Below are 25,654 nucleotides of genomic sequence, written 5' to 3' on the forward strand. Positions count from 1 at the left end.
AGCGTGGGGCCGGGGCCAAGGCGTGATGTCACCGTGAGGCCGTGACGTCACCACACAGTCCGGGGAAGCCATGGCATCACCGTGGGCTCGGGGCCACGGCGGCCCGGGGTGGCCGCTGTGTGACCGCTGGCGTTCCAGTGCCCCCAGTGTCCCCAGTGCCCCCCGTGTCCCCAGTGTCCTCAGTGTCCCCAGTGTCCCCAGTGCCCCCAGTGTCCCCAGTGTCCCCAGCGCGGTGTCGGGGGGGGCTGGGGGCAGCCGGCTCGGTGCTGGCACCGGGACGTGTCACCCGGCACAGGGGCACGGGCGCGCGGGGACGTGGCACCGCGGGATGCGCTGCCGGGACCCGGCGCTGCCGTGCCCCGTGCGGGGGTGAGGAGCGAGGGCACCGGCGGTCGGGGAGATGCGGGGCACGGCGCGAAGCCGCCGCCGGAGCCGGTGCTAGCGGCGGAGCGGTGGCCGTGGGCGACCGCTGGCCGTGGCGTGCCGGTGCCGCGGCGGTAGCCCCGGCCGCCTCGCTGGCCGCCCGCGCCCTGGCCCCTTGCCCGGCCTCGCTGGCTGCCCCAGCCCCGGCCCGGCCTAACGAGGAGCAGATGTGGCGGCGGCGGGGCCGGCGGGGGCCGCGGTGCCCGGCGCGGCTGGGGCGGGGGCCGCGGCGGGCAGGAAGCGGGGGGCCCCGGGGACCCCGCCGGCGGGCAGCGGCGGCGGGGCGGCTCTGGTGGCGAGGGGCTGGCCGAGGGGCGGCCGGGGGGAGGGCAGAGCCGAGCCGAGCCGTGCCGAGCCTCCCAGAGCCGCGGAGCCGCGACGGGACACCGCATGCGGTCCTGAGCCGCGCCGGACCGGGCTGACCGAGCCGAGCGGAGCCGCCCCAGCCCAGCATGGCACCCTGGCTCTGGCCGTGCCTTCTGGCCGCACAGGCCCTGGCCGCCAACTTTCCCCCCCGGTACAGCCTCTACACCGGCGGGGCCGCCCCGCTCGCCCCCGGCCCGGCCGCGGCCCACAGCGGTGCCCGGGCCGCCAGCCGGCACAGGTAGGAGCCGAGAGCACCGGGACGCACCGGGGCGACCCAGGCGGCCGCGGGGCCGCGGGCTGCAGCCCCCACCCCGATGCCACGGGAAGCCCGGCGCCGGGCGGGCACCGGCACGTGCCACGTCCGGGCCGGGGGGCGGCGGGAGGGGCGCTGGGTCCCCTAAGCGGGGGCGTCGCCCCCGGGACCGGTGGGCAGTGGGCGCACGTGGAGGGTCGGGGCCGCCGGTGCAGCGGGGCTGAGGATTCCGGGCCGGTCCTTCCTCGGCATCCAGGCGTGGGTCAGCGCTGCAGGAGAGAGGGAGAGGGGCCCGGACCCCTGTCCCCATCCCTGTCCTATCTCGTACCGTGGGGCAGCCCGTGGCTGTGGGTCGGGGCGTTGCGGGGGCGCAGGGCTGGGGACGGCCCCACGCTGGGTTGGGGTCACAACGTGTTCACCGCGGACACATCAGCGCTGCAGCAGCGCGGCCGCAGGGCCGGGGCTGCCCCGGCCCCACGGTGGCCCCGGGGGGATGGCAGGACCTGGCCCAGCGTGGGGTCCCTGGGGCGGGCACCTCCGGCGCCTTTACCTGCGGCTTTGGGGGCTCAGCGGGGGCTCCCCACGGGTCGGGGTGTGCAGCGCTCCATCCCCGCGGCTCGGGGAGCACGGCGGGTGTCCCCATATCCTGCCCTTTTCAGGGGAGCTCTGCTCCTATCCCACGCCTGGGACGGGGGCAGCCCCGGTGCGGGGCGGTGGGACCCCAGGGCAGCCCGGGGGACCCAGGGCCTCGCGGGAGCAGGGCTGGGATGGGGAGGGGATGAGGGGAGCCGTCGGTCGGCGCAGGAATTCCCGGCGGCCCCCGGGGAGGAGCTGGAATCCAGCCGGGGCCTGAGGGGAACCAGCCGGGCTGACGGGAACCGGCCGCCGCACCGGGGCCCCGCGGCGGGGACCCAGGGCCGGGGCCGCTCCCCGGGGGGCGCTCAGTGGGGCTGGGGGCCCGAGCGGGGCCCGGGTTCGGGTCCGTACCATATAAGGCTGCGACGGGGTCCCTACAGCGGGGCCAGGCTGGAGTCCCACGCGGGGGGGGCTGCTGGGGTCCCCGCAGCCTGTGGCGCTGGGCTGGGGACCCACGTGTGGCACAGAGGGGCAGGGAGCACGGGGTCAGCCATGGGGCAGCATGCAGGGTGCACAGCACGGTGTGATGGGGTGTGGGCACCCGACTCCTGGCGGAGCTCCGTCCCTGCAGGGCTCCCCAGGGCAGCGCAGGCCGGGGGCTGCAGCCGTTTCTGCAGGGTCTCCAGGCAGGGCTGAGAGGCCGTGGTGGGGCAAGCTCCGGCCCATTAACCCGCCGCACTGGGCCATGACGGTGCCACCGGTGGGGCTGGTTGGACAAGCACAGGAGCTCGGGGGATGCAGGGTGTGGCCAGAGGGGCCGGGCTGTGCTGGGGGATGCGGGGTGTGCCTGGGGTGATGGTGTGTGTCAGGGAAGGCCTGGGGCGGGGGGCGTTGCTGTGTCTCTGCCGGGGTGATGCCTGGTGCCTGCTCCCGGCCGGGACAATTCCTGGTGTGTGGCGGGATGCTGTGCGTGGTGTGTGCCGGGACAGTGCCTGCTGTGTGCAGGAATGATGCTAGGTCCCCGCTAGGGCAGTGCCAATGGCTGCTCTGTGCCGGGATGACGCCTCGTGTATGTCAGGAAAGCGCGCGGTGCGTGCCCAGATGATGCCCAGCGTGTGCCATGCTCGGTCCGTAGCAGGACAATGCCTGCTGCGTGCCGGGGTGATGCCCTGTGCCAGCACATTCCGGGTGTGTGCCCTGACCCCTTCCCTCCGGCAGGAACTGGTGCGCCTACGTGGTGACACGCAGCGTGAGCTGTGTGGTGGAGGATGGCGTCGAGAGCTTCATCAAGCCGGACTATCAGCCCTGCGCCTGGGGGCAGCTCCAATGCCCCCGTGTCCTGGCGTGAGTGGGGCCGGGCCGGGGCTGGAGGGCTCTGGGGGGGTTCGGGCCGTTCTGGGGGGGCCAGCGCAGAGCCGGGACGAAGCGCGGCCGCCCCGCCGCCGCCGCTGTTTACCCACCCTGGAGCCGTGTTTACTTTTGCGCAAGAGTCAGTGACCTCAAGTGGTGCCGGAGGGTGACCGGTCACTGTCTCCCCCATCACGTGCAGCCAAAACCCTGAGGCACCCCGCAGCTCTCTGGACCGGTGCTGTGACGACGCTGGTGTTGGGGTGATACTGGTGACAGGGTGACAGGGCTGGGCAGGGGCGGCCCCCCAGCCGCTGGCTGTTGAGCAGGACAGAGGCGCTGCTGGGTCAAGCTGCAGCTTGTGCTGGCTTTGGTTCTGTGGGGCAGCCCCACACCCTTCCCTCCATCCCCAGCCCCCCGTTCCCTCCGCCTGCAGGTACCGCAGCTTCCTCCGGCCCCGCTACAAGGTGTCCCAGAGAACGGTGTCAGAGCTGGCCTGGCGCTGCTGCCAGGGATACTCGGGCCCGGACTGCAGCGAGGGGCCTTCTCCAGCATCCCCCCAGCCCACCGGCCGTCCCCTGCCCCGGCCCGGCCGCCCCACACTCTCTGGCTTCGGCAACCCCCTCAGTGGCCTGGGGGGTGAAGGTAGAGCTGGGGCGGGGGACGCGGCGGCGGGGGAGTGAATGTGTCGTGAGGGTGACCCTGTCCCTGGCGGTGCACGGCAGGCGGCGGAGACACGGACAAGGTGCGGCGGCTGGAGGAGCAGGTGCGGCGGCTGAGCGAGCAGGTGGAGGAGCTGCGGGCCGGGCAGGAGCAGCCCCGGGCTGTGGAGGGGCAGCCCGGGGGCGAGCAGCCGGCTGACGCGGCCGCCCCCGCCGAAGTGCGGGAGGCACTGAGCCACCTTCAGCGGCGCCTGGAGGAGCTGGAGACCCGCCTGCGCCGCACCGAGGGCGGCCGGGACGGCCCGGGGGGCCCGGGGGGCCCGGGGGGCCCGGGGGGCCCGGGGACGGCGGCCCTGTACGAGCTGGAGCAGCGGCTGCAGGAGCTGTGCGCTGCGTGCACGACCGGCACCGAGGGGCTGCGGCGGCAGGCGGCCGAAGACCGGGAGCGTATGCGGGCGCTGGAGAAGCTGGTGGGCTCGGTGGACCAGCGCAACAGGGATGCGGTGGAGTCGGTGCAGCGGCACATCAGCAGCCTGAGCAGCCGCCTGGCCCCCGCCCCTGCGGCCCCCCCGTCCCCGGACCTGCTCCGTCGCCTGGCCGAGCTAGAGCGGCGGCTGGAGGGGCTGCCGGGGCCGGCAGCGGTGCCGGGACCGGGACCGGTGCTGGCGCGGCGGCTGGCTGAGCTGGAGGGGCGGCTGAACGCTTCGCGCGCCGGCCCGTGGCCCTCCGAGCCCGAGGGGCGGCCGGGTGGGCTGCCGGGGCGCTTGGCCAACCTCAGCCGGGCGGTGGAAGGGCTGGCGGCGAGCGGGGCACAGCGCGGCGCCCGCCTGGACCAGCTCGAGGAGCTGCTGGCCCGCTGCGGCCACCCGTGCCCGGGGCAGGACGGGGTGCTCGGCCCCCACCTCCGGCAGCCAGAGGACACCGAAGGTCTCTGGGAGGACGGGCTGACCGGGACCCTGGGAGGGCTGCTGGGGGCGCGGGGGGAGGCGCTGGCCGAGGAGCTGGAGCAGCTCCGCAACCGGACAGGGCGGCTGGAGGCGGCTCTGGGGGACCTGAGCGGTGAGCCCTGCTCCCGGCCCTGCGCCTCGCCGCCCCCCCGGGAGCCGGAGCAGCTCCCGCCCGGCCCCACAGAGCCGGAGGGGCTGGAGGCACCGCTGGAGGGGTTCGGCGTCTTTGGGGGCACGTCACCCTCGGAGCTGCGGGAGCTGCGGGGGGAGCTGGCGGCGGCGCTGGCGGCCCTGAGCGGGCTCAATGGCACTGTGGAGGGGCTGCAGGACGCGCTGGAGGAGCAGGACGCCCGGCAGCGCCAGCTCAGCGCCGTCACCGAGCGCGTGGTGGCCGAGCTGGACCAGGCGGCGGCGGCGTCGGCAGCGCGACAGGCGGAGAGCGAGGAGCGGCTGGAGGCGCTGGCGAGGGAGCTGGCGAGGGCCGGGGGCTGCCCGGCGGGGCTGGAGCCACGCGTGGCCAAGCTGGAGGGGGTCTGCGAGCAGCTGGAGGCGGTGGCCGGGGGGCTGCGGGGCGTCCGCGAGGGGCTGGGCCGGCACGTTGCGGGGCTGTGGGGAGCCGTGCGGGACCTGAACGCCACGGCCCGCGGCCAGGCCGCCCTGCTGGACAAGGCGCTGGAGCTGCCGCCCCGGCTCGGCGCCCTGAACGCCAGCCTGGGGCACCTGCGCGGGGAGCTGCACCGCCTGGCACAGCGGGAGCGACACGGTGCGGGGGCACGGGGGGCGCGGGGGGCTGCAGGGAGGGGGAGGGACGTGGGGCATTGCAGGGGCCGCGGGGATACGGAGAACTCGGGGCATAAGGGACCGGGGGGATCTGGGCATATGGGTGCCGTGGGGGGCTGCGGGGGGACGGGACATCCCGGGTCTGTGGGCACGGTGGGCACGGTGGGCACGGTGGGCACGTGGGGCTGCGGGAACGGTGCTGGAGGTGTGGGGATGTGGGGTCACCAGGGAGTGCTGCAGTGGGGTGTGGGGAGGCAGGGGCTCGGCCGGGTGATGCTGTGGTGTGGGGGCACAAGACCACAGGAGGATCCCGGCTGTGGGGCTGCAGTGTGTGGGGACAAGGGGACATGGTGCATGGGGCCACCAGCCGTGGGGCCAAGGTGGCTCTAACGCCCTCCTCCCTCCAGGCCCCCCTGGCCCCCCTGGCCCTGCAGGCCCCGTGGGCGAGACAGGCCCTCCTGGCCCCACTGGGCCCCCTGGCAAGGATGGAGAACAGGGTCCCATGGGTCCCCCCGGTAAGGCTCAGCCCCCCCACGTGTCCCGACCATGCAGGCGAGGCCAGACCCTGTCCCAGGGGGTCCTGCCCCAAGCTGGCCCTGCAGCAGCTCCTCCTCATCTTTCCTGCAGGGCTGCCCGGAGAGAGAGGTAGGGCAGGGGCCGGGGGTGCAGGGAGGACCATGGAGGGCTGGGGGGCACATGGGGAGCTGGGAGGGGCCCGGGGGTGGAATGGGAGCAGGTCTGGGTTGGCATGGGGAGGCACAGGGCGCTGGGGGGCCGGGGAGCAGGGGGGGGCCAGGGACGTGGTGGAGACGTGGTCAAGGAGGGGCGCGGACACTGCAGGGGTGGGTAAAGGAGGGGTCATGGGTGTGGCTGCTGGCCTGGGGGGACAGGGGCTGCTGGGCTGCAGAGGGTACCAGGGTGGCTGAGGGTCGAGGGGGTGAGGGAAGGGGGCACAGGGGTGCCACATCCTGACACCGTGCCCAGGCGAGGTCGGGGAGCCGGGTTCCGTGCCCCGCGTCGCATTCTCGGCTGCCCTGAGCACCCAGCGCACGGAGCCGGGCACCGTCCTCTTCGACCAGGTCCTGCTCAACGACGGCGGTGCCTACGATCCCGAGACAGGTGAGAGCCCGCGGCACGCTGGGGGTGCTCTGGGGGCCGTGGGGTGGTTTTGGGGTGATGGATGTTGCAGCAGGGGCTCTGGGGTAGGCGGGGGCGGCAGAGTCACAGGGCGAGCCCGATGCCCGCGTGTGATGGTGGCCGAGGGTTCTGGGATGGTGTCGCGCCTGTCCCGGGATGGCCCGCTGGCCTTGGGGAGACCCGGCTCCGGGGGCACCGGGGGTCCCTGCAGGTCCCTGATCCCCTCTTCCCGGCGCAGGCACGTTCACGGCTCCGGTGCCCGGGCGGTACCTGGTGAGCGCGGTGCTGACGGGGCACCGGGGCGAGGGGCTGGAGGCCGTCCTGTCCCGCTCCGGCCACGGCATCGCCCGCCTGGACTCGGCCGGGTTCCAGCCCGAGGGGCTGGAGAAGGGGCCCGTGGCCGCGCAGGCCCCCAGCCCCGGTGCCCTCGGCGTTTTCAGCCTCCTGCTGCCGCTGGCGGCCGGCGAGACCCTGTGCGTGGACCTGGTGTCGGGGCGCCTGGCCCACGCCCCCGACGAGCCCCTCACCGTCTTCAGCGCCGCCCTGCTCTACGACTCCGACGAGCCCTAGAGCTGCCGGGTCCCCCGCGAGGGCACAGCCAGGCCGGGGGGTCCCCACGCCCTGCCGGGACCCCCACCCCCCACCCCCTTATTTATCAGCACCCCCCAGCCCTCGCTGTCCCGCCGTCACACACTCCTGCCCCACACGGCCCGCCCTGGATGCCCCGGCCCCCCACTGCCCCCACAATAAAGATGCGGCACCGGGTTTTGTACCCACGGCTCCAGTTCCATCCCTCGCCCGCGGAGGGGACGAGGGGAGTGGGGCTGGTGGCTGCCAAGTGTCACCATGGCACCGAGCTCCATCGTGGCCCCAGCAGTGTCACCCTGGGCACAGCAGGGCGGGCTTGGGGTGAAGGGGATGTCCAGCTGTTTTGGTTGTGGTGTGACTGGGATGGACTCGGGTTCCCGGGGGACCGGGAGGTGCTGGGGCCTTCCAGGTGCTGGAATCATGTCCTGCTGTGCTGGGGGACCCTGCAGCGCTCCCCGGGTGATGGGTGTGCCATGGGGGGCTGGCGCTGTGGGGTGATGGGTGGTACCTGCCCAGGGGGGCCCCACGTCGCTGCTGAATCCACCCGAATTCATCCCCTGCCGTCGGGTCGGCCGTGGGTACCCCTGTTCTTCCCCTTCAGGGCTCTGGCCTGGCCTGCCAGGGGTGCTGTGCCCAGCACTGTGCCCTGCAGGGGGAGGGATGGTGGTGGGGGAGGTCCCAGGGCCATCGATGGTAGGACGGGCTCCTGGTTGGGTCTGGGTTGGGAAACCTTAGAGATTTCAGTGGTTTTGGTCATGGCTCCTGTGCAGATCCTTTGGTGCAGAAAGGTCAGGATGTGGGGCCAGGCAGAGGGGGGTGTCCAGTCCCAGTCTGTGCCCCAGCTCTTGTGGGAGATCCTTAATAGTGGGGTTGGGACCGAGCCTTTTGTCCTCAGGTGCTCTTGGCATCGGTGCCATTGTCAGGTGAGCACCAGTGGCATTGTCTGTCTGTCTGTCTGTCTGTCTGTCTGGATTCTTTAACAGTTCATTGAAGGGTTGGTGTGCGAGAGGATCAGTGTGAGGCCGTTCTGTTAATGCAGCTCCACTGCTGCTGATGTGTGAGAAAATATCATCAAATCCCAGGATGGTTTCAGTGAGAAGAGACCTTCGAGACCACCCAGCCCCACCCCTGCCATGGCAGGGACACCTCCCACTGTCCCAGTGTCCAGCCTGGCCTTGGGCACTGCCAGGGGTCCAGGGGCAGCCCCAGCTGCTCTGGGCACCCTGTGCCAGGGCCTGCCCACCCTGCCAGGGAACAATTCCTGCCCCAAAATCCCATCCAGCCCTGCCCTCTGCCACTGGCAGCCATTCCCTGGTTCCTGGCCCTCCAGCCCTTGTCCCCAGTCCCTCTCCAGCTCTCCTGGAGCCCCTTTGGGCCCTGCAAGGGGCTCTGAGCTCTCCCTGGATCCTTCTCTAGGCTGGACATTCCAAGCTCTCCCAGCCTGGCTCCAGAGCAGAGGAGCTTCAGCCCTTGGAGGAGCCCCACGGCCTCCTCTGGACCCACTTTTATCAGTTTAATTTTTGGATCAATGGGATCCCTGCTCACAGTCAGCCATTCTGGCATTGCCCAGCCGGGTTCTCATTGTGTCCTGCTCTGGGGCAGAAATCCCAACGTGAGCAGAATCTTTGGGAAATTGTTTCTCTGGGATGGCATTCCCATTGTCAGCAGAAGGTGGAGATCCAGAGCCACGACAGTAATTCTTGCAGAGGAGGGAATTGAAAACTAGGAAGGGCTCAGACTTCTGTATTGTCCCTCCACTGTATCCACTTGGAAGATTCTCTGTCCCGTCCTAGAATCATCCCTGGGCAATGACGGGCCCCTCACTGCCCATGGGGACCAAAGGGAAGGAGAAATTCCTGCAGGTGACTTTCTAAGATTTACCATTCTTAGAAGGATCATTGTCCTTCTAGCCATGAGAAGAGAGTTTTATAAGGAAAATGGGTGTGAGTCTTCCTGCAACTCCTAGAATTACAGAATCATTAAGACTGGCAAAGCTCCCTGACACCATTGAGTATTCCTGACCATTTCCCCAGCACTGCCAAGGCCACCCCTGTCCTGTGTCCCCAAGTGCCACAACCACAGGGCTTTTAAATTCCCCTAGGGATGGGGACCTCACCCCTGCCCTGGGCAGCTGTGCCAGGGCTGGAGAGCCCTTTCCATGCAGGAATTGTTCCCAATATCCAGCCTGAGCCTGCCCTGGCCCAGCCTGAGGCCATTTCCCCTTGTCCTGTCCCTGTTCCCTGGGAGCAGAGCCCGAGCCCTCCTGGCTGTCCCCTCCTGGCAGGGACTTGTGCAGAGCCACAAGGTGCCCCCGGAGCCTCCTTTTCTCCAGGCTGAGCCCCTTTCCCAGCTCCCTCAGCCTCTCCTGGGGCTCCAGCCCCTTCCCAGCTCCCTCAGCCGCTTCCTGTGCTCTGGACTCTGCACCCTTCCAGTCCCTTGGGGCTGTTCTGACCTGCCTGTTCCAACCTGGATCATTTCCATGGTTACTGGAGGGTTGATTCCCCTGCAGAGCAGGGCTGTGGGGTGCTGCAGGCTCCTTCTGGCAGAGTAGGATGGGGCTGAGGCAGCTGAGGAAGATCATCCTTTATCCATTATCCCTGAACCTTCATCATCCAGGAATGCTTTCCAGAAAGTGAGATGCACAATGAACCCACTGAGGAGGGGAAGATCTGAGATGGATCTGCTGCATCTGCAGATAACCTGGCAAGCGAGAGGGGTCCTAATTATCCCTGATAATTAGTCGGGGATAATGTGTGCCTGAGGATGGGAGGGAGCCCAGGTGTGCAGGGATGTCCCACCTCGGGCTCATTAACACCTGGCATTGTCACTGCTGGGGCAGAATTGGAACAGAGGGGTCAAGGGAAACTAAACCATCACTCACACCCAGGAAGCAGCCACCCCCAGCACAGGGATCACCCCTGACCTCAGGAACAGAAGCCCCCTGACCTCAGCTCTGGGCGGGGAATGGAGTGAGCTGGTGTTGGGCATTTCCAGAGCTGCGATTCCAAGACATCCAGAGTCTCACTCCTGTGTCCAGAGGCACCATGATGGCAACTGCAGAGAAAATACCCCAAACACTGACACCAGCACAGCTCCAAGACAGGGAACAGCCCTTTTCCTCCTCTAAATCGAAACTGGGAGAGACTTGTGCCTGGGCAGCCTCAGAGGGAGTCCTGCCATGGGGGGTACTTAGGGAAGCTCTGGCCCTGGGCTCTCATTCCCATCAGAGTCAGTGGCACAGATCAATCGCAGCATCTCGTGCCTCAGAAAAGGGACCCAGACAAAGAAACCCCTGGGGGTTTCATGGAATGGCAGAATGATTCGGGTGGGAAGGGACCTCAAAGCTCCTCTTGTTTCACCCGCTGCCGTGGGCAGGAACACCTCCCACTAGAACAGGATGCTCCAGGCACCTGAAGGGGCCCATGCTGTGTGTGCAGGTCCATATGTCCGTGTGTGTGTCTGTCTGTGTGTCCATGTTAAAGGAACTCCTGTCCGAGCATCCTGGAGCCACTCTGGCGCTTGCACCTCCACGTTCCCCCAGTCAGACCAGTTCCCCCCACCAGCTCAGTCCCAGGTTTCCCATCACACAGTCTCAGATGTCCCAGTCTTTAAAATGATTTCATCTTGGTGCAATAACTAGTAACAAAATACTGGCCCGAGCTGGTGGCTCTGAGAAGGGACCCAGAGCAAAGGAACCCCTGGGCTCCTGCCCCTCCCAGCCTGAGCTGGGGAAGCCTGGGGGCCGCTGGCTCCTGCTGTCTCCACAGCATTATTGCAAACACCAAACAGAATCAAAGCGACAGGATTGTGATAGGGCAGGAATTATAATTGATTTTAAATCACAAAGGATTCTCAAAAGTCATTTAATACCAACTACCTGATCATTCACTACTTGTTAACATGCTGGGTCAGGCAGTGGCCATCCAACAGGCTGCTCCCAGCTGGGAATCCAGGTCCTGGCATAGCCAAGAGGCTTCCTGAAGAGCCTTCCTGTCCCCACAGACTTACACAGCTCATCAGTGCCCATCCCTATGAAACAAGGCCTGTGTCTGATTCTGCTGACTGTGGAACCCTTCCTTTAGCCAGGCTTTCCCTGCTCCTCCCGTGCCAGCCCCTCTTGTTGGAAAGGCTCTGCCCAGTGGGATCCCTGCTCCACTGACCCCAGGGAACGCTGGTTCCAGCACAGGTGCCACTTCCCAGAGTCCCTGCACAGCCCTGGCTGGCAGTGGGAGCTTCACACAAGGTTTGTGAGAGAAGCCCTGTGGCTGAGTCACAAGGAGAGGACCCCCAGCTCTCCAAATTCCTTCTCAGAGAGGAGCCCTGGCCAATCTTAGCCTCAGATTCTCAACAGTTTAAGTAATTTTGTCCCATGGGATTAAAGATTGCAAAGCAGCTATATTGCTGTAAAATGAATGATTTATTATGACAAATGATTAGATGAAAGATCTTAATCAGAAGCGTTTACTACACGATAAAGAAGCCAAAACTGCTTAGTAGTGTGTAGTACAGTGCACTATATCAAAGCAAGTGCATTAAAGCAATTACACTAAAACAGGCAAAAAGAAACAATTATTAAGCAGAGATTGATGTAACTCACCACGCTGGGTGGGCCTCAGGCATTTCTCTTAAATACCCGAGGGGTGTCCTTGGAGGTGTCTGCTTCTCACGGGAGGAAACCTCACACACACACTCCAAGAAGGAATATGTTAGGAGAACTTTCCATCTGAGGCTGGAGTGGACTTTTACAGCGTGAAATCGTACGACTGCTGGTCTTGTGTCTCCAGGTGAGCTCACTGACCAGAGCACAGCATCCTGCTACGCTGCTGGAAGGGGAAACAGCCCCAGGCTTCCCTCTGGCTCCAAGCTCAGGCTGAAAATAGAGAACTTCTGGCAAGTTGGGCAGCCTTTCGTGATTTATTTTCTTTTTTTGGCAGTATAAACGACTAAATATTCCTTGGCAGAATTGGCTTTGCCCCAGTTGTCCATTGTCCATCACCATTTTGAGTTGTCTCCAGCTTTTCCCCCATCTCTCTTCTCCTGCTGAGCGACCCCTCTCAGACCCAGGGACTGCCAGACTTGGCTCCTGTCTGAGCTCAGGCTGCTCCTGGAGCCACCTGTGGCCACCACTCCTGGGCCCTCATTCCTGTGGAACCTCTCCACGAGTGATTCTGTCTCTTTCCCCTTGGCTGCCTCACTCAGAGGTTCTGTCAGTTCTCCCAGCCCAGGAATCCACGGCCAGCACGATCCCACCCCTCCCGTGCGCTCCTCGTGACGGGACATGGGAGCTTCTCTCCGGATCTGTCATCCACTGCCCTTCCCCAAAATGAAACCGAAATATTTGCCTTTTCTTTTGGCCCAGCTGGGCTTTGGAGGGAGATGCAGCTGTTCCCTGGTCACAGGGCACCACGTCCAGGCACTGCCACCTCAGCCCCATTTGCTAAGGATAAACAGGAGCCAACTCTTCAGAGCCCACAGGAATTTCATACCTTTTGTACCAGTCTACTAAGAGCCAAAATTCTCTGCAGATTCAAGGGGTTGTACCTTCAACCACCAAAAAACTACAGCACAACTTTAAAGGCATTTTCTCATTTACTTTTTTATTTTTTTAAGTGTCACAGGACTTCCTTCCCTCCCCCATGAGGGGGCCATACAAATCATCAGGCACCAGAACCCCTTTCCTGCTCGGGGAGGACTCTGTGGATCATCCTCCTGCAAGGAAATGCAACAGTTTCCCCCAGGTTAATACAAATAACATTAATTTTAAAATTCAAAGTTTCCCGTTGCTGTTCCAGTGCAGCAAACCAGGCGCAGGTGATGCCTTCAGTTGTGGACAGAGAACACCCATTCCTCAAGAACAGCCACAAGTTCTCCTCATTCTGAAAAAAGTCTTCAAATATTAACGTGCACATTTGTTATCCTCTCACCTAATAGAAATTTACATGTAGGAAAATGTTTTAGAAAGACACAGACACAGAATAACAACCATTACAAGCACCACTGCACAGGAACCTTACACAGACACCAAATGAAAGCAGCATTTCAGCTGACATTTGCCCTCTGAAGAACCTGCTCCTGGGGCAGGATTTGAGCTTTACACCCCGACAGCCCATTCAGCCAGGCACAACCAGCACAGGCTGGAGATGAGATCGCTGTGGATGCAGATCTCCCCGAATTCCTCCTCTCGGGGCGATCCCGTAACAGCCCAGAGCCATCACTGCTCTGGGTGTGTCTGTGCTCCTCTCACGGTGTCTGGGCACCTCTCTGGGAGCTGTGAAAGAACTCTCAGAGTGCCTGAAGGGAATCCCAGACATCAAACTCTGTCTGTGGCACACGATAGAGCCCAGGACTTTACACAATTTCTCAGTCTTCTAAAACGCTTCAACGACTCTGCCATCAACCTTTTCTCTCTCTCCCAGGGCAGTGAAGCCTCAAATCATCCCCGATGTTCCAAACTGCACAGCTTTGGCCAAGAGCGTCCCCTTGCTGTGCTGGATGTACAAAAACCAGTAAAAAAACCCCTTTAACCTCAGCCCCCAGTGCACCTCACGAGGGAGCCCAGATGCCTCCATGCCTGTGGAGACTCCAAACCCTCCCGTGCCCCTTTTTCAGTCCCCTGCACACCTCGGATGAGATCCCAGGTGCCCCAATTTCCCCTCAGGCTGCCCAGGCCACGCGTTCACACTCAAACCAATGCAGGAATTTCCCAGACTGTACAAAATGCTGCACCCACAGATGGACTGAGAGACTTGGAGCGATTTAATCGCAGATCCTGATCTCTGACATCGAATCTGCTCCAGGAATTTGAGCACTCACTTTTGGCTCCTCCTTGCTCCGAAGATGCAGGTGAGCTGCCCCAGTGGCGGCAGGTGGGGTTTGGAGCAGGGAGGCTCTGAAGGGGATGGCCCAGGTGTCACTGAGGACACTTTCCTGTCGGAGCATCCCGGAGCCGCTCGGGCGGCCACACCTGTCCCACCTGAGCCGGGACCAAAGCGCTCTTGCAGCTGCACCGCCCGCCCTTCCGAGCCACAGCAGCCGCGCTCCCCGGCCTGGCCCTCAGGCCTTAAAATCATTTCATCGTGGTTCATTAATTAAATAACAAACTGACAGCCCGAGCTGGTGCCTCCAAGGAGGAGCCCCAAAGACAGGACCCTCTGGGCTCCTACCCCCTCCCAGCGTGGGTGCAGGAGAGCCCGGAGTCCTCCTGTCCTGCAGGCTCCGAGTGTCCCCTGCCCGGCCACACGGCCCCGCTCCCTCCCCGTGCCGGGGACCGCCAGCCCCGGGCCCTGTCCGGGAGCTCCCCCCGCTCCCAGCCCGGAGCTGCCGGCACCGAACGCGCTCAGCAGCCGTGTCCGTGTGTCCGTGTGTCCCTGTGTCCCTGTCCGTGTGTCCGTGTGTCCGTGTGTCCCTGTGTCCGTGTGTCCGTGTGTCCATGTGTCCCTGTGTCCCTGAGTCCCTGTGTCCGTGTGTCCCTGTGTCCGTGTGTCCGTGTGTCCGTGTGTCCGTGTGTCCGTGTGTCCATGTGTCCCTGTCCGTGTGTCCGTGTGTCCCTGTGTCCGTGTGTCCCTGTGTCCGTGTGTCCGTGTGTCCATGTGTCCCTGTCCGTGTGTCCGTGTGTCCCTGTGTCCGTGTGTCCCTGTGTCCCTGTGTCCGTGTGTCCGTGTGTCCGTGTGTCCGTGTGTCCCTGTGTCCCTGTGTCCCTGTGTCCGTGTGTCCCTGTGTCCCTGTGTCCGTGTGTCCGTGTGTCCCTGTGTCCCTGTGTCCCTGTGTCCCTGTGTCCGTGTGTCCCTGTGTCCCTGTGTCCGTGTGTCCGTGTGTCCGTGTGTCCCTGTGTCCCTGTGTCCGTGTGTCCGTGTGTCCCTGTGTCCCTGTGTCCGTGTGTCCCTGTGTCCCTGTGTCCGTGTGTCCGTGTGTCCCTGTGTCCCTGTGTCCCTGTGTCCGTGCGTCCCTGTGTCCGTGTGCCCGTGTGCCCGTGTGTCCCTGTGTCCGTGTGTCCGTGTGTCCGTGTGTCCCTGTGTCCGTGTGTCCGTGTGTCCCTGTGTCCCTGTGTCCGTGTGTCCGTGTGTCCGTGTGTCCCTGTGTCCGTGTGTCCTTGTGTCCCTGTGTCCGTGTGTCCCTGTGTCCCCGTGTCCGTGTGTCCGTGTGTCCGTGTGTCCGTGTGTCCCTGTGTCCGTGTATCCGTGTGTCCCTGTGTCCGTGTGTCCGTGTGTCCCTGTGTCCCTGTGTCCGTGTGTCCCTGTGTCCCTGTGTCCGTGTGTCCCTGTGTCCGTGTGTCCGTGTGTCCGTGTGTCCCTGAGTCCCTCTGTCCCTGTGTCCGTGTGTCCCTGTGTCCGTGTGTCCCTGTGTCCGTGTGTCCGTGTGTCCGTGTATCCCTGTGTCCCTGTGTCCCTGTGTCCGTGTGTCCGTGTGTCCGTGTGTCCGTGTGTCCGTGTGTCCGTCTGTCCCTGTGTCCGTGTGTCCGTGTGTCCGTGTGTCCCTGTGTCCGTGTGTCCGTGTGTCCCTGTGTCCGTGTGTCCGTGTGTCCCTGTCCCGCGCGCGCTCTGTGGGGGGGCGTGGCGGGGGCGTGGCCGGGCGGATCCTGTGACCACGCCCCCGTGGGCTCGGCGCGGCGGCGGGCGCTGATTGGCGGACGCGCGAGGGGGCGGGGCCGAGGCAGTGCCCGTGCCCGGTGTGGTGCTGCCCCTGTCCCGGTCCCGGTCCAGTTGTCAGCCCCGCTCCCGGTCCTGCACCGCAGCGGCCCGGGATGGCGGCAGAGGCGGGCGGCGCGGCGGGGAAGCGGCGGATCATGTGTGTGGGGCTGGTGTGCCTGGATATCATCAGCGTCGTGAAGGATTTCCCAGCCGAGGATTCTGAAACCAGGTACCGGCAACGGGGGGGCTCCTCCGGTGCCCCCCAGACCGACCCTGCGCCCACCACAGCTTCTCGCCCTCCGCAGGTGCCTGTCACAGCGGTGGCAGCGGGGCGGGAACGCCTCCAACTCCTGCACGGTGCTGTCGCTGCTGGGAGCCCCCTGCGCCTTCGTGGGCTCGCTGGCCCCCGGCCCCGCCGCCGAGTAAGTGGGGTGCGGAGCCTCTCCCACCGGCGGGGCACCGGGCTCACCCGCCCGGACACTTCATCGGCCCCTCCGCTTTGTTGCCGCCGGCCTCGACCCTCGGCGCGACGGCGTGGCCGTGGCTCCCCGGTGGTCCGCCCGGTTCCGCCACCGCCGCCAGCGCCCGCCGTCCCCGCGGCGCCGCTCACGCCGCTCTCTGTCCCCCAAAGCTTCATCGCGGCGGATTTCCAGCGCCGAGGTGTGGACACGGCGCACGTGGCGTGGCATCCCCGCGGAGATGTGCCCTGCGCCTGCTGCCTCGTCAACGCCACCAGCGGCTCCCGCACCATCGTCCTGCACGACACGTAAGGGCCGCAGCCCCGAGCCCGCCGGGCTCTGCCGGCTCGCTTCCAAGGGTCCCTCCCGCTGCCTGCCGGGGCTACCGAGTGCCAGATGGGGCTCGCCGTAATCGCGCGGACCCTGTCGCCGCCAACGCTCCCTGCAGCCCTGTCGCCTCCGGTGCCGCTGCCGGGACCGGTGGTGCTCCCTCCGCAGAGCCACAGCGCAGGACAGCCGGCTCGGCCCCGTGGGGATAACCTGACTCCCTCAGCCGAGCCAAAGGGTCAGGGGCCGTCAGGCACGGCTGGCCCCCAGGCCCCGAGCTGGCCGCGGCTGCGCTGCCCTTCGAATCCGGCTCAGGGTCCCGGGTGCCATCATTAATGATTCACTCGGGCAGTGCCTCCTCCGAACCTCTGTCCCGGCCGCGTGGGGCCCTGCAGGGCCCCTGGAACTGCCCTTCGCCCCGGCCGCGTGCCGGGCTGAGGGTCCCCATCTCCCCCCTGGCCTCCGTCCCACAGGAACCTGCCTGACGTGACAGCCCGCCACTTCGAGCGGGTCGACCTTTCCCAGTACAAGTGGATCCACTTCGAGGTGAGCCCGAGGCTCGAGGGGCTTCTAGGATCCGGGGGATCTCCGGCGCTGGGGAAAATCCCTCGGGACCGGAGGGAATCTGGGGGACATCCCGGATGGGGGAGCATCCCCGGGGCCGAGGGGCCTCCCGGGACTTCCCCGGTGATGCCGGAGCCGTGCCCGTGTCCGCAGGCCCGGAACGCGGCGGAGCAGAGCGCGATGCTGGAGCGGGTGGAGCGGCACAACCGGGCGGCGGCGCCGGAGCGGCGGGTCCGGATCTCGGTGGAGGTGGAGAAGCCGCGGGAGGAGCTGCTGCCGCTGATGGGGCGGGGACACGTGGTGCGGGCCAGGGCCGGGGCGATGGGGCGGGATCGCCAGTCCTTGTCACCTGTCCTGATCCCCTGTCCTGATCGCCTGTCCTGGTCACCTGTCCTGATCCCCTGTCCTGATCGCCTGTCCTGGTCACCTGTCCTGATCCCCTGTCCTGATCGCCTGTCCTGGTCACCTGTCCTGGTCACCTGTCCTGATCCCCTGTCCTGATCTCCTGTCCTGATCTCCTGTCCTGAGCGCCTGTCCTGATCGCCTGTCCTGGTCACCTGTCCTGATCCCCTGTCCTGATCCCCTGTCCTTGTCACCTGTCCTGATCCCCTGTCCTGATCGCATGTCCTGATCTCCTGTCCTGATCTCCTGTCCTGAGCGCCTGTCCTGGTCACCTGTCCTGGTCACCTGTCCTGATCCCCTGTCCTGATCCCCTGTCCTGATCCCCTGTCCTGATCCCCTGTCCTGATCGTCTGTCCTGGTCACCTGTCCTGATCGCCTGTCCTGATCCCCTGTCCTGATCTCCTGTCCTTGTCACCTGTCCTGATCCCCTGTCCTGATCCCCTGTCCTGATCCCCTGTCCTGATCTCCTGTCCTGATCCCCTGTCCTGAGCACCTGTCCTTGTCACCTGTCCTGATCTCCTGTCCTGATCTCCTGTCCTGATCTCCTGTCCTGAGCGCCTGTCCTGGTCACCTGTCCTGGTCACCTGTCCTGATCCCCTGTCCTGGTCACCTGTCCTGGTCACCTGTCCTGATCCCCTGTCCTGAGCACCTGTCCTGGTCACCTGTCCTGATCCCCTGTCCTGGTCACCTGTCCTGATCCCCTGTCCTGATCCCCTGTCCTGATCGCCTGTCCTGATTCCCTGTCCTGATCCCCTGTCCTGATCCCCTGTCCTGATCTCCTGTCCTGGTCACCTGTCCTGATCCCCTGTCCTGGTCACCTGTCCTGATCCCCTGTCCTGATCCCCTGTCCTGATCCCCTGTCCTGGTGGAGGGGGCGAGGTGAGGATGGGAGCGGTCAGATCCGTGGGGGACATGGCCCAACGGGACTTGGGAGTCCTGGTTTGGGGGAGTCAGGTCTCAGGGGGTGCAGGCGAGGGGGGTTTGGATCTAGGGGTGCAGGTGGGGTCTGGGGAGCACAGTTGGGGTCTGGGGACAGCACCAGGGCACAGGTCTAATCCCACCTGGCTGGGGGTACCGGGGCCTGCCCCCCGCCCCAGCCCCTCTCCCACAGGTGTTCATCAGCAAGGACCTGGCCCAGCACTTCGGGTACCTATCGGCCCCCGAGGCCCTGCAGGGACTGCGGGGACGCATCCAGCCAGGGTAGGGGGGCAGCTGAGAGGGGCCGGGAGGCCGAGGGACACGTGGTGTGCCCCAGACCCACCTCACACTCCCCCAGGGCCACGCTGATCTGCGCCTGGGCTGAGGAGGGTGCTGATGCCTTGGGGCCCGACGGGGAACTGGTGCACTCGGACGCCTTCCCCCCAGAGACCCTCGTGGACACGCTGGGGGCTGGGGACACCTTCAATGCCGCCGTCATCTTTGCGCTCGCAGAAGGTGGGCACAGCCATGGCATGGGCACAACCATGGCATGGCCACAACAGGGCCATGGTTCAGTTTGGCACGGCCACGGCACGGCCACATCTCATCCTGGGCCCCATCCCCAGGGAGGACCCTGCAGGACGCCCTCACCTTCGGCTGCCGGATCGCGGGCAGGAAATGTGGGATCCAGGGCTTCGATGGCATTGTCTGAGCTTGTGCCTGGAGACCTCTGCACCCCCAAGGCACACCACATCTCCACTGCACCCAGCAACCCCCCAGTAAAACCCCCCCGTGCGCCACTACTGGCTCCTGTGTCCCCTGGCTGTGCCCCCCTTGCCCTGGCTGGGGTCCCCCTGCCCCTGGGATGCACTGACCACAGCCAAGGTCACCAGCAGTGCCTCTATTTCTCATCCGATGCATGACAGAGGGGAGCACATGAACCCAGCCCTCCTTGGGCCCAGCAGCCTGGCCATGGGGCATCCCCCTGCCACTCTGGCCTGAGGAGGGCGGGGAGCAGTCAGGGCATTGCATCCCACAGTCCCCACTGCCTACCCCTCCCCATGGTCCCTCCAGGCTGGGGCTGCCTGCTCCTCAGGGGCTTCATCCTCAGGGGCTTCCTCTTCCTCTGTGGCATCAGTACTGGGGGCTTTGGCCTCAGGGATGACTTCTGCCTCCAAGGCCTCAGCACTGGGAGATTCCACGCTGAGGGATTCCACCTTGGGATCTCCAGCCTCAGTGGCTGCCTGTCCTGGGCTTCTCAACTCCAGGTCCTGCCTGGGCATCGCTGCGCCCCCCCCAGGCCCAGCCCCAGCCCCTGCCTGCTGCTCGAGGGGGGGCTGTCCTGGGGGTCCCTGATCCTGGCCAGGCAAGAGCACCTCAGGGGGGTCCAGCAGCTCAGAGGGGTCCAGCAGCCCATCCCCATTCCGGTCCTGCGTTGCCAGGGCTTGGTCCACCAGGGCAGCCACCTACAGGGGTGGGGAACAGGATGAGGGCCTGCCCAGGGGCTCACTGGGGTATGAGAAGCCATCCCTGTGGGACCCACCGTGTCAGGGTCTGGCTGCCCCCCAGCCTGTGCCAGCACCGTGCCAAGTAACTGCAGCAGCTCCAGCCCATCCAGGCGCCTGCTCTGGTCGTGGTCATGGAGCACAAAGAGGTAGAGCAGGGCTGTGGGGTATGGGGTGCTGTGGGGCTGGGGTCCCTGGCCCCACGAGCCCCTCAGCCCCCCATCCCCGGCCCGCTGGCCTTACCCTGCTCCCGTGTCATGGTCTCCACGTCCTGCTGCGGTGGCCCCAGGCTCCGCACTGCGCTCCGCAGCAGCCTGCGGGGGGAGCAGGGCTGGGCTGGGCAGCTCCGCACCCGCCTCAAGGCCCACCTCGCCCCACGGCCAGCTGGGCACTGTCCGTGCCCTCCAGCCACCACTGTGTCCCCCAGCCCCAAAGCACAGCCCTGGGCCGTGCTGGGGGTCCCAGCGCTCCCCAGGGCAGGGACTCACAGCAGTGCAGGTGACTCCAGGCTCAGCGGGTCAGGGTACGGATCCACGATTGTGGCCACGGGGGGCTCAGGCCTGGCCAAACGACAGGGGGTTATCCGTGGGGGGGCTGCCCAGGCCGGCCTGACACCCCCCGCCCCTGCAGATCCACGAGTGCCATCCCTCACTGTGCAGCCTGGGAGCCCCTCCCATGGCCGTCTTGTATGTCCGTGTCCACCTGTGCCCCCGCACCCATGGAAACGCCACACCTCTGCCTTCCCTTAGCTGTGTCCCCCCGTTCCACTGCCTCCAGAGCCGTGTCCCCCCATACCTGCTGGTCCCCTCCCTGGGGGCGGCCCAGGCCGCTGGCCCCAGCAGCAGCAGCAGCAGGATCAGCATCACCGGCAGGTTCCTCACCCGCCACCTCGGGCTGCGGCGGGACGGGAACACCGGGGCCGGGGCTGGCCCTGCCGGGGGGTCGGCGAGAGGGCCCGAGGGAACCCGGCGCTGGGAGAGGGGCGGGGGCTCCGGGAGCAGCCCCGGTTCCAGCGCGGCGGGGATGCGCTCGCACGGGTGGGAGGGTGCGCGGGGAACGCGGAGCGCGTCGCACCCAGCGCTCCCCCGGTACCCGCTCACCCAGCACGCGCCCGACCCGGTACCGCCGGTGTCCCCCGGTACCCGCTCACCCAGCCCCGTTCGCGTGTCGCTGCCGCCCGCCCCGCCCCGGGGCCACGTAGCCGACACGTCCCGGCCCTGCCACCCGGGCCAGAGCGGCCCCGCCCGCCCCGGCGCTGCCCTGCCCGCGGGGAGCGGGGATCCAGCCCCACGGAGGGCGTCCCGGGGGTAACCGGGACCCGGCCCCTCTGAACCGGGGCCAGGGATGGGCGCCCGGTCACAGCCGTGCCGGGGGTGAGACCCCCCTAAGCCCCTCACGGTCCCGGGCACAGCCGGGCCAGCCCAGCGGCACCGACCCCCGCAGCAGCACCGCCGACTGTGCCGGTACACACGGGCCCCGCTGGCCCTGGGGCACGGACCGGCCCCCGAGGGCACACACGGCCCGGAGCGCCATGCCCTCAGCCCCAGGCCCGCTCTCCCAGCACACGTGGACAACACTGCCTTCATGCTCCAGTTTAATGGCAGCAGCAGGGCGGGGGGCCAGCAGGACCCTCTTGTCCCGAAGACCCCCCCTGTCGCGGGGCCAGCCCTGCACTGCTGCCAGCACAGTCCCACAGGGACGGCGCCCTGCGTGGATCCCTGGCTCCAATCTGCTCCCCGAGCGCCAGCGGGGACAGCGGGGCCAGGGGTGGTCCCTCATGTCCTTCACAGTCTGTGTGGGGTAGGTGGAGGCTGGGGGATCGCTGGGGGTCCCTCCGGAGGCCAGGGGGCTACAGGAAGCCTGGGAAGGCGAGCTGCAGCAGCAAGATGGTGGCCACGATGAGCCCGGCACAGAGCAGCAGCAGCAGCCAGACAGGGAGGGAGCCTGTGGGACAGAGATGGGTGAGAGGGAGCTGCAGCCCCCCGTGGCAGAGGAGGGAGCAGAGGCACGGCAGCCCCCGGGCAGCCCCCAGACGTACGGCGGGTGGGCAGCAGGTGCAGCTTGCAGCGGCTGTCCACGGCCACGCTGAGCAGGGCAGCCTCGTGGCCCCCCAGCAGCTCCCGCCCGGGCCAGCTCTCGGGGATGAAGGCCACGTCCGTCACCACAATGCCATGGGCCTCCTTCACGTAGTACAATCTCTGGGGGGACACAGGAGGTGAGGAGCTGTTTGGGGGCCAGTGGGGCTGCCCCACGCCCCTGCCCCAGCTCACCTGCAGTGAGAAGGCAATGTGGATGGCCACGGAGCCCGTCACTGTGCCCAGCCCCAGGAAGGTGCCCGAATCACTATGAGGGGAGGGTAGTGAGTGGGGGCTGCCATGGCCCCCACCCCGTACCCACTGGCCCTGGGGTACCTGATGGAGAGGCAGGAGACCACCTCGGAGCCACAGGGCCGCGTCAGCAGCGGCAGGAAGCTCTTCCCATCCCACTTGGTCAGGTAGCAGGGCGGGGGGCGGCGCTCCCGCTTGTGGGGCACCTGCACTGTGTAGAGCCGCAGAGCCCCAGCACTGCCCTCCACAGCCCCAAACCTGCCGCAGGGGAGAGGGGCACCAGGGGGCATGAGATCCACGGGGCACAACGGGATATGGGGTACGTGGGATGGAGCCCTCCAGCACCACCTCTCTCCCAATCCAAACCTGGCCCCAGCCCCCTCCCTGTACAGCTTTCAACAGAGGTTAAGACTCCATCTCACACAGCCAGCAGGAACAGTGACAGGGCAGGGCAGCAGGCAGGGGGGGCCCATTCCTACTGCTCCCTCCCCACTCTCTGCCCCGTGACGCAGCCCTGAAGACCATGGCCCCAGCCCCAGCCCCCTGCCCTGTCCCCAGCCCAGTGCCAGTGTCCCAAGCCCAGCCCTCCGATCTGCCCCCCGGCCCCATCCCCAGCCCTCACCGGCAGGCCTGGTAGCGATAGGCCTTGTCGGGGATGCCGGGCAGGTTCTCGTGCCAGCGCAGCCCCGTCACCAGCTGGTCCTGCTGCCACACGCAGCACTGGAAGTCCCTCCCCGCCGTCACCACCTGCTGCACACAGCACAGGGGTCTGAGACCACTCTCCTGCAGGGCCAGGGACCTGGGGAGCCACCTGACACCCACCTTGTTGTCAGGGCCCAGTGCGATGTCCTCAATCTCCCCATCGTGGGCTCTGAACTCCAACGTCTTCTTCATGCTGGGGAACTGCAGGGGCAGAGCTGGCGTGGGCGCTGGGCACGGGCCAGGCCCTGCCGCAGTCCCGGGCAGGTGTGGGGGGAGCAGCATTAGGAAACTGCAGGTGCTGCCGATCGGCCGTCCCTGCCCAACGTGTGCTGCCATCGGCACCGCAACGGCGGCCACTGCTCTTCTGTGTCTGTCCCCAGCTCCCCCTGCCCACCCCCGGCCCTGTGCCTGGCCTTCAATCCACCGTGCCCCCGTCCATTTCCCCATGCCCCTTCTTGGCTCCCCCATGTCCCCCAGCTTCCTGTGCCCCCCAGCTCCCTGTGTTTGCCCTGGCTCCCCCATGCTCACCTCTACTCTCACCTGCCCACCTCCACTCTCCCATGCCCCCCAAGCCCCGCTGTCCAGCCTGGCCCCCCCTGTGTCCCCCACCGTCCATGCCCACCTCCCAGAGGCGCAGGAAGCCGTCAGCCCCGCCGGTGGCGAGCAGGGCTCCGTCGGCGCTGAAGCGCACGGCCTTCTGCAGGGCGTCGGGGCTGAAGTCGGTGCGCACGCGCTGCAGGCTCTCCACCCTCACCTCGCGGGCCTGGCTCTGCGAGCTCCCCTGTGCCCCCCCGGCAGGGCCTCGCCGCCGCCGCGCCCCCTTGTCCTCGCTGCCTGCGGGTGGGACACGGCTGCCACAGGGGGTCCCAGGCAGAGCCCCTCCCCAAAACACTCTGCAGCCCCATGGCTCCCCACACCCTGCCCCACTGCACCCCGGGCAGGCACGGCAGGGTTCAGGGCAGGCACGAGGCCATGGGGGGCTTCCATCCCCAGAGCTCCCCACGGCACCCAGGACGGGCATTGGGGGGTTCCAGGACAGTGTCCAATCCCCGAAGCTCCATGTGGCACCCCGGGCAGGCACAGGACAGACACGGGGCAGGTCCATGACAGGGATGGATGGGTTCAGGGCAATGCTCATCCCCAAGCCACCCCACAGACACCCGGACCCCCACGCCCTGCCCTCCAGCACCCAGGGCAGGCACAGGGAAGATCCAGGGTGAGGATGGGAGGTCCACAGCTGTACCCCGCTCCCAAAGCACCCCACAGCCCCCCACACTCTGGCCACAGCATCCCGGGGCAGGGGGGGCACAAGGGACCTTCAGGGCAGTGTCCCGTCCCCAAAGCTCACCATGGTACCCAGGGCAAGCACAGAGAAGAAGGTTCAGCACAGGCAGCCAGGGGCTCAAGGCAGTGCCCCATCCCCAAGCCATCCTGCCCCACGGCACCCAAGGCAGGCAAGGGGAGGAGGATTCAGGGCAGGCACAGGGGAGATCCAGGGTGGGCATGAGGTTTTCACAGAGTGCCTTATCTCCAAAACACCCTTCAGCCCTCCCCACAGCATTCAGGGCAGGCAGGGGGGGAATTCAGGGCCATCCCGACAGCACACCACAGCTCCGGGGGCAAGCGCCTCGCACCGACACGCGGTGAACCGATGTCTCACCGTCTTTCCCGGCGGTAGCCGGCCCCTCGGGCTCCTGCAGGCTGAAGCGCAGGATGTGGCAGCTGTTGTCCTGCCCGGCCGCAATGACGTCCCCGGCCAGCGCCATGGTCATGGTGGCGCGGGTTTCGGTGTCGTGGCAGTGCAGCAGCGACGCGCTGAGCTGGCCCCCGATCTGCTCCAGCTGCAGGAAGTGCTGCGGGGCGGGACGGCCCGGTCACGGCCCCGGCGCGGGGGCTCCCCGGGGACACCTCGGACCCCCTGTGGCAGCCGTGTCCCCGGGCCGGCCGGCCGGGAGCCGGGCCTGTCCGCGCCCCACGCCCGCAGCCCGGACACCCCAAAGCCCTCGGGCCCCGCCGCGCTCAGCGCTCCCTCAGACACCGGGCCCTTCCGAGCCCCTCAGCCTCCCGCGCCCCCGATCCGCACAGCCCTGTCCCCGCTCCGCCGCACCACGCCATTCCGGATGCCGGTCTTGGCGGCGCCTCCGCCGCCGGCGGTGATGGCCAGGGGCCGCCGCGCGTGCAGGCGGACGGTGTAGAGCGGGAACGGCGCCCGGTACAGCTCGGCGGGACGCCGGGGCGCCATGACAGGGACGTGACGTCAGCGCGCCGTGACCTCAGCACGCTGTTACGTCACGCTCCATCCCCGGGGGTGTGGCAAATCGGGCGCGAGACCACGGGGGGCGCGAGGTCACGTGGGACAGCGGGGACAGCCCGGGGATGGGGGACCCACCGGGAAACGGGGTCCCGGGCACGGGACAGACCTGGGACAGCCCGGGGATGGGGGACCCACCGGGAAACGGGGTCCCGGGCACGGGACAGACCTGGGACAGCCCGGGGATGGGGGACCCACCGGGAAACGGGGTCCCGGGCACGGGACAGTGGGGACAGCCCCGTGATTGGGGGATCCACCGGGAAACGGGGTCCCGGGCACGGGACAGTGGGGACAGCCCCGTGATTGGGGAAACAGCGGCTCCTGGGGGACAGTGGGACCCCCCCAACACGTGAGGAGACAGAGGTCCTGTAGCTCCATGGGGACCCCAATGATCGGAAAAATGGGGCTCCTGTGGGCTACTGGGGGACGGTGGG

General features: G+C 66.9%; 4 protein-coding genes across 5 annotated transcripts; 2 read left to right on the forward strand and 2 right to left on the reverse strand.

The window, feature by feature from the left end:
- Positions 1–735: 735 nt before the first annotated feature.
- On the forward strand, positions 736–7,250 carry EMILIN1 (elastin microfibril interfacer 1). The gene is made up of 8 exons (XM_086875272.1): positions 736–1,027; positions 2,837–2,962; positions 3,402–3,610; positions 3,691–5,337; positions 5,762–5,869; positions 5,982–5,999; positions 6,339–6,473; positions 6,730–7,250. Exons 1-8 carry the CDS (start codon positions 876–878, stop codon positions 7,059–7,061), a joined length of 2,727 nt encoding a protein of 908 aa, XP_086731398.1. The 5' UTR covers positions 736–875; the 3' UTR covers positions 7,062–7,250.
- An 8,501-nt stretch (positions 7,251–15,751) lies between these two features.
- Positions 15,752–19,175, forward strand: KHK (ketohexokinase). Its single transcript, XM_086875169.1, has 8 exons — positions 15,752–15,935; positions 16,012–16,128; positions 16,338–16,472; positions 16,965–17,037; positions 17,209–17,355; positions 18,569–18,657; positions 18,734–18,891; positions 19,002–19,175. The coding sequence occupies exons 1-8, from the start codon at positions 15,820–15,822 to the stop codon at positions 19,085–19,087; spliced, it is 921 nt and encodes a 306-aa protein (XP_086731295.1). The 5' UTR covers positions 15,752–15,819; the 3' UTR covers positions 19,088–19,175.
- Positions 19,176–19,261: 86 nt separating this feature from the next.
- On the reverse strand, positions 19,262–21,211 carry CGREF1 (cell growth regulator with EF-hand domain 1). Its single transcript, XM_086875278.1, has 5 exons — positions 20,676–21,211; positions 20,369–20,440; positions 20,124–20,194; positions 19,919–20,040; positions 19,262–19,841 (listed from the first exon to the last, which is right to left on the reverse strand). Exons 1-5 carry the CDS (start codon positions 20,741–20,743, stop codon positions 19,425–19,427), a joined length of 750 nt encoding a protein of 249 aa, XP_086731404.1. The 5' UTR covers positions 20,744–21,211; the 3' UTR covers positions 19,262–19,424.
- Positions 21,212–21,457: 246 nt separating this feature from the next.
- On the reverse strand, positions 21,458–25,221 carry PREB (prolactin regulatory element binding). Of its 2 annotated transcripts, none has more exons than XM_086875276.1 (9): positions 25,017–25,221; positions 24,570–24,762; positions 23,532–23,743; positions 23,030–23,110; positions 22,830–22,954; positions 22,292–22,465; positions 22,151–22,223; positions 21,919–22,078; positions 21,458–21,824 (listed from the first exon to the last, which is right to left on the reverse strand). In XM_086875276.1, exons 1-9 carry the CDS (start codon positions 25,149–25,151, stop codon positions 21,730–21,732), a joined length of 1,248 nt encoding a protein of 415 aa, XP_086731402.1. In that variant the 5' UTR covers positions 25,152–25,221; the 3' UTR covers positions 21,458–21,729. The 2 variants fall into 2 exon arrangements, with proteins under 2 accessions (XP_086731402.1, XP_086731401.1); XM_086875275.1 differs by having other exon boundaries at positions 22,830–22,957; positions 25,017–25,179.
- Between the last annotated feature and the right edge of the window lie 433 nt (positions 25,222–25,654).

This window comes from Cyanistes caeruleus, chromosome 2, assembly GCF_971803275.1.
Source record: "Cyanistes caeruleus chromosome 2, bCyaCae1.hap1.1, whole genome shotgun sequence".
In the NCBI taxonomy this organism is placed as follows: Eukaryota; Metazoa; Chordata; class Aves; order Passeriformes; family Paridae; genus Cyanistes; species Cyanistes caeruleus.

Bases quoted from the DNA above. Each gene is read 5' to 3' on its own strand.
- EMILIN1 (XM_086875272.1), top strand. From the start codon at position 876: ATGGCACCCTGGCTCTGGCCGTGCCTTCTGGCCGCACAGGCCCTGGCC. The intron at 2,963-3,401 runs GTGAGTGGGGCC...CTCCGCCTGCAG, and splicing joins CAATGCCCCCGTGTCCTGGC to GTACCGCAGCTTCCTCCGGC. The intron at 3,611-3,690 runs GTAGAGCTGGGG...GGTGCACGGCAG, and splicing joins CAGTGGCCTGGGGGGTGAAG to GCGGCGGAGACACGGACAAG.
- KHK (XM_086875169.1), top strand. From the start codon at position 15,820: ATGGCGGCAGAGGCGGGCGGCGCGGCGGGGAAGCGGCGGATCATGTGT. The intron at 15,936-16,011 runs GTACCGGCAACG...CGCCCTCCGCAG, and splicing joins GCCGAGGATTCTGAAACCAG to GTGCCTGTCACAGCGGTGGC. The intron at 18,658-18,733 runs GTAGGGGGGCAG...ACACTCCCCCAG, and splicing joins CGGGGACGCATCCAGCCAGG to GGCCACGCTGATCTGCGCCT.
- CGREF1 (XM_086875278.1), bottom strand. From the start codon at position 20,743: ATGCTGATCCTGCTGCTGCTGCTGCTGGGGCCAGCGGCCTGGGCCGCC. The intron at 20,441-20,675 runs GTATGGGGGGAC...TCGTTTGGCCAG, and splicing joins CCCAGGGAGGGGACCAGCAG to GCCTGAGCCCCCCGTGGCCA. The intron at 19,842-19,918 runs GTGGGTCCCACA...CCACCCCTGTAG, and splicing joins GGCAGCCAGACCCTGACACG to GTGGCTGCCCTGGTGGACCA.
- PREB (XM_086875275.1), bottom strand. From the start codon at position 25,151: ATGGCGCCCCGGCGTCCCGCCGAGCTGTACCGGGCGCCGTTCCCGCTC. The intron at 22,958-23,029 runs GTGGGTGTCAGG...TGCTGTGTGCAG, and splicing joins CACTGGGCCCTGACAACAAG to CAGGTGGTGACGGCGGGGAG. The intron at 22,466-22,829 runs GTGAGGGCTGGG...CCCCTGCGGCAG, and splicing joins TATCGCTACCAGGCCTGCCG to GTTTGGGGCTGTGGAGGGCA.